Below are 6,000 nucleotides of genomic sequence, written 5' to 3' on the forward strand. Positions count from 1 at the left end.
GAGAGAGAGCAGAGGCAGGGGGGGGAAACGAGGGTGTATGAAATGCAACGCCACATCTGCTCTGATCTTCCTACGACTGTGAAGTGTTGCTGCATTGTCTCTGTCATCTCTCCTCTTCCGTTCTGTTCCCCTGTCTCTCTCTCTCTGGTCTCTCCTCCCCTCTCCTCTCGAGTTGTGAGTTGTCGCCAGTTATTTGTGTTAGCAGCAGTGGAAAGACCGGTTTGATCCCTGTATGGTGTCCTTCATCTGAACCCTTCTAACTACAGTCAATAGAAAAAGGAAGAAAAGACATAGCTGGAATTGAGGATTTGGTGGAAGACGCTTGGCTTCAGGTGTTGCGATCACTTGTTTCTTTGGTGTATGTATGTGTTTGTGTTTGTGTGTGTGTGTGTGTGTGTGTGTGTGTGTGATTTGTGTTGTGCGTGCACATTGATGTGCCTTTTAATCCATGCTTTTTACAGCTTGAAAGCCCCCCTACTCCTTCTCTCTGCCCTACACTCCATTATTTAACCTTTTCCACGTTGTGACCTGTTTAATCTCACCCTCTTTTCTCTACTTCCTGCCTCCATCTTCTTCCCTCTCATCTTCAAAAGCTTTGACTGTTGCATTTTTAAAATTAATTTCATTTTTCTAAGGGGGGAAAAAAACTCTCAACACTATGCACATTTCCCTTTGATTGCCAACACCTTACGCCTATTATCTCTCCATCACTCCTCCTCCTCTTCCTCTGCCTGTGCTGGGCTCCAGGCATCGCTTCGTTCCAGTGCTTGGCGGAGCAGGTGGTGTGGAACCCGCGAGGTCCTGACCTGAGTAACTGCACCTCCCCGTGGGTCAACCAGGTGGCCCAGAAGGTGAGACCTGAAGCCCTCGCCTGGGTCCCCTCCCTCTGGCCCCCCCGCTGCCCCCTACCCTCCTTCCCCTCCACCCCCGCGCCACGCACATTAACATATCTCCAAGGCTGACCTGATTAAAATACGGACTCATTTCAACTGGCCTTTCATTACAAAGCATATGCGCTTAATACTTAATTAAATCTCTTCTTTGACTAATATGCTATAATTACAGCTAGGTCAAATTATTTTAGAAAAATGTGCTTATCCGCGGCTTCTAAGGCGCAACGCCAGCACAACTGCTCCCTCACAGTCTCACTCAGCCCACTGCAATATGCCCGTTCATTACAGTATAAGGATATCCAGGCAATATATAGCAGTTCATTATAAGGATATTCAGGTAATCAGCCACAAGAGGCTGCATCTCGCTGCAAATCACAGCATCAAGTGCTTTAGTGCTTTTCTCAAACGCTGGTAACACCGTGACAATACAAGACGGGCGGCACATTGTTCAAGAAATCATTTGTCTTGATAATGATTAAATGACGTTCTTCTTCCCGAGCAATGTGGTCCTTGAACGGTAGCTAAATAACACGGTTGCTAGGCAACACACAAGCGCTAGTGTTTGTTTTGAATGAGCGCATTATGAGCAAACATGCGTTAAAAGGTGACTGTTAGGTGGGTGTTTTTACAATGAGCTTTGTGACTCGGCCAATCAGAATTGAGAACAGGAACTATCGGTTTTACGATGACTCTCATTGTCTATCAGCGTGTGTGTAGCGATGGGAATTGATAAGATTTTATTGATACATACCAGCGCCATTATCGATTCTGCTTATCGGTCCGATTCGTTATCAATTCCCTTATTGATTCCTGATCAATTTTCTGTGTGGACAAAAAGCACCTACAGTACACAGGTTTCAGCGTCAACACAGCTGTTTTATTATCTCTTGAGACTGAACACAGTGTAGAATGTCTGTCTAATAACATTTAAGCATGTTTAAATGACACTGCTAGTTTTCTTAAAGGGATATAACATGTTTCAACATATTGCTGGTGTTTCCACGCTCAAAATGATAATTTGACAGATGTTACAAGTATCACTGTTGTAAAAAAAATCTTGAAATTAAGCCACACTTTCGACAGTTTCTTCCTCTCTGCCATGAGTCCTTGCAAGTTTCCTGCAGTGTCGATGCAGTTTGACGTCATGACGTACAGTATGGGGTTTTTGCAACAAATGGTTCTAAATGGTTCCGGTTCTCGATTTCCATCCCTAAACGTGTGTGTGTGTGTGTGTGTGTGTGTGTGTGTGTGTGTGTGTGTGTGTGTGTGTGTGTGTGTGTGTGTGTGTGTGTGTGTGTGTGTGTGTGTGTGTGTGTGTGTGTGTGTGTGTGTGTGTGTGTGTGTGTGTGTGTGTGTGTGTGTGTGTGTGTGTGTGTGTGTGTGTGCGTGTGTGTGCGTGCGTACACGTACACGTGTGTGTAGATAAAGAGTGGTGAGAATGCTGCCAACATAGCGGGGGAGCTGGTGAACCACACGCGGGGGCGTATCCACGCCGGAGACGTCAGCTCGTCCGTGAGGCTGATGGAGCAGCTGCTGGACATCCTGGACGCGCAGCTGCAGGCGCTCCGACCCGGCAACAAGGAGTCGGCCGCACGCAACTACAACAAGGTCCAAAAACAAGTAGCAACACATAGGATCACACACACACACACACGTACACGCGCACACACGCGCACATGCACGCACGCACACACACACACACACACACACCCTCATCCATACTGTACATATAACACAGGCTTTAAGGCGGATGTAAAATCGCCCGCCTATAGTGCACATACAAGGATGACTGACGTTTTAAATTTCCATTTTGTTTTGTTTCGCTGTTTAATTCAAGGCTTTGTTTCCTCCCTTCCAGCTGCAGAAGCGGGAGCGGACCTGTCGGGCCTACATCCAGGTAGCCTTTTCCTTTCATCTCCCTGCTTCCCATGCTTCCCACGGCCCTGGAGTCGGCCCGCTCTGTGACTTAGAATACTACTGGCAAGATCAATCCTTGACTAGAGCAGGATTGTGGCTGGGATTCCTTTGGCCCGTGGCATCGGGGTTTTGTGCTCTGTATGATGATTTATGGAGCCTTTGGGATCATATCTAGTGTGTCTTATAGTATTTTGCTGCTTTGTGATAGAGTGGTGCTAGCACGTATGACTCCTGGCAGGCAGTGCAGTATGTATGTATGTATGTATGTATGTATGCGCTGTATTTAAATGTTTGTGTGGTATTTCCCGAGGCGCTGCTTTGCCGTTTTATTTTGCGTTGCTCGTGATGTCGCTCCCCATATCTCTAAAATATGGGTCAGGCAAATGTGCAAGACGTGGTCTCCGTGACATAATCTTAGCGTTGTTGTCGCGCTGTTACAGAAGCTTACTGAATAAATATTGGTTGTGTTGCACAATAATGTACAGTATCTCTTGTTTGGAGGAAAATGTAATTTGACGATAGTATGAAAGGCGGCGGTTCGTGTTACTCCTGCACACCCCCTGCTCTGCTGCAGTCCTTTTTCAATATTTGTGCAATATGGCTGCTTCTGAGAAGGCTGTAATCTAATAGCCTGAAAAGGCCTTACTGTGTGTGCCTGGCCGTAATGATGAAATGCAGCATTCTGCAGCACACAGGCGTTTTTTCTGTGTGTGTCTTGACCTGTGTGTGTGTGTGTGTGTGCGCTGTACTGTAATCTGATCGCACATCCACTGATCTTCACTGGTGCCAGATGCATGTGAAGACTTGCTGTGTAATATGTAACTGGATCTTCTGCTTTTTTTTGTGTAATTTTCTGTAGTGGAGCTCAATATCACGACGACATTGATTCCGAGGATAAACCATAAAAAAAGGGCCCGCACGACGATCGTTTTCTTCTGTTAGAGAGGGCCCGCACGACGAACGTTTTCTTCTGTTAGAGAGGGCAGGAGTGTAGGCGCGCATTCTGATACCAGATTCATTTCATAACTGCAATGCTCTTTATTCCCAGCCCGCACTCAATCCTTCATTTTGAGAGGCCTGAGCAAGAGAATTACATGATTCATCAAGCAGGCTACTCCAATAAATTGGATCGCCGATAAAACCATCAAAATTGCCATTAAATGAATTGTAAGTGTGAAATAGAACGGTAATATGTCTGACATAGCACAGTCATAAATGTAATGCAGGGGAGTGGTGAGGTTTCCAGGAGGTAATAGTGGAATAGTGGTGACTTTGTGCTTCGTGGTGGTGATCAAGTAACGTTATTAACATAGAGACTGTAAAAGAAATAATGGACGTAGTGAGTGAGTGTGATGTCACATTCTCGTTTTGAAGCGTTGGGTTTGGCATTGTGGCCGCTGCCATGTTGTTTTTGTTCCTTGGAGCAAAAAGTGATCGGTGAGCTATGCGATCACTGGACAGGCGACCTGTCAATCACGCCCAACGCAGTCCTTTTTTATCATCTATTTCACTCTAAATGGGTGCGTTATTATTATTATTAAGAATTCACCCCCAATACAGTTGTCATGAAATGTGAAATTAGCTATTCAAACTAAACCATTTTTTGAACCAGACTGTAAACATGTTTATGCTGTAAAGTCTGGGCATTTTAACATGGGGGTGAACCACTCCCTTTTGAAGCCAGCCTCAAGTGGGCGTTCGAGGAACTGTGTACTTAGGCCTCAATGCAACCAAGCGAAACTGCCCCCTGGGTTATTATGAGTAAATGCGGCGCCCCCTGTGTGTGGCAGGCGGTGGTGCAGACGGTGGATAACCTGCTGCGTGCCGAGGCTCTGGAGTCATGGCAGGACATGAACAGCACGGAGCAGGCCCACACTGCCACCATGCTGCTGGACGTGCTGGAGAAAGGAGCCTTCCTGCTGGCCAACAACATGTATGGCAACCGCTTCTCTGACCGAGCCCCCAACATCGGTAAGAGACCAGCCTGAATGGAGTTTAATATGGTCGACGTTCATTTGTCTATTTGTTTACTGATAAGGATCCCATTAGCTGCACACAATGGTGTCAGCTATTCTTCCCACTAAAACACAATGTCAGAAACAAATGTGCCAAGTTTAAAACCAGGATAGAATGAAATCACAAATTGGGAGCACTTTGTCATGGGCCACAGCATGAAAGACAAGCAGAAATATTAATAAGATTAGAAGGGCACTTTGAGAACCACTGTTTGTATAATATGCAAATGTCGTGAGTTGGCTCCGGATCCGCTCCAGAATTTAATGGCTTCTTGCTGCACCTTCCACAAAGTTTAATGAAAACCCAGCCAGTAGCTTTTCTGTAATCCTACTGACAAACGACAACAAAGAAAGGTAATAAGTCATATTTGTATAGTAAGACGCTGGATGGATGGATGAACGGAGGAGTGGATGTATGTACAGCTAAAGCACAGTTTGTGGAAGTGTACCATGTGGCTGTGAGTTCTCCTCCTCCATGTGCCTGTGCTGTGCTGTGCGTGCTGTGTTTCAGACCTGGAGGTGCACGTGCTGAACACAGAGATGGACCTCAGGACCTGTCCTTCCCACAGAACTATGCCAGCGACAGCACCATCCAGCTGTCAGCCTCCACAGTCAAACAGTACAGCCGCAACGGTCAGCAAGCAGCCACATCGCATGCCCTTAACCCCACCCACCCCCATGCCCATAGCCCCCCCCCCCCCCCCCCCCCCCCCGGGAGAGAAATAGGCCTTTCTCTCACATTTCCATTTGCAGTTTTCCATGCAAGCTTAAAAACAGTGGGCGTGCAGTTGACTAAGTTATTGGTTGATAATAATAGCCTAATCAGATTAACAAAAGCGCTGAGACAATTTCTTTTCTTGATGGTTTCTTAACGGCAGTCTTAATAGAATAGCCGGGGAGGCGTGTAGATGACTATCGGCCCCAGCCTGACAGAGCAATCTCAGCACTCGCTCTGCTCTGCCTTCCCCACTCCATTCCCCTGCGCCGTCTCTCCGCCATCTTATCCCCCTCTCTCATCTCTCTCCTTTTAACCCCCCTCCCCCTCCCCCCCGCCCCCCCCCCCGTCATCATCCCCCTCCTCCTTTTTCCCAACCCCGCCCCCCCCCCTCAACCCCCCCACCCTCTTTTCTGTTTTCTGTCTCCGCTCAGCTCTGCAGTGGGAACGAGATTAGAAT

General features: G+C 47.1%; 1 protein-coding gene across 1 annotated transcript in view; it reads left to right on the top strand.

The window, feature by feature from the left end:
* The window catches only part of adgrl1a (adhesion G protein-coupled receptor L1a), a gene marked incomplete at both ends in the record, with an annotated part of 68,873 nt that extends 62,876 nt beyond the window's left edge, over nucleotides 1–5,997 (top strand). The window contains 7 exon segments of the mRNA XM_083649961.1: nucleotides 748–851; nucleotides 2,316–2,501; nucleotides 2,752–2,790; nucleotides 4,601–4,781; nucleotides 5,337–5,369; nucleotides 5,372–5,458; nucleotides 5,975–5,997. Of these exon segments, the coding sequence (XP_083506087.1) occupies nucleotides 748–851; nucleotides 2,316–2,501; nucleotides 2,752–2,790; nucleotides 4,601–4,781; nucleotides 5,337–5,369; nucleotides 5,372–5,458; nucleotides 5,975–5,997 (653 nt within the window).
* Nucleotides 5,998–6,000: the final 3 nt, after the last annotated feature.

This window comes from Poromitra crassiceps (genome assembly GCF_964638095.1).
Source record: "Poromitra crassiceps genome assembly, chromosome: 13".
In the NCBI taxonomy this organism is placed as follows: domain Eukaryota; kingdom Metazoa; phylum Chordata; class Actinopteri; order Beryciformes; family Melamphaidae; genus Poromitra; species Poromitra crassiceps.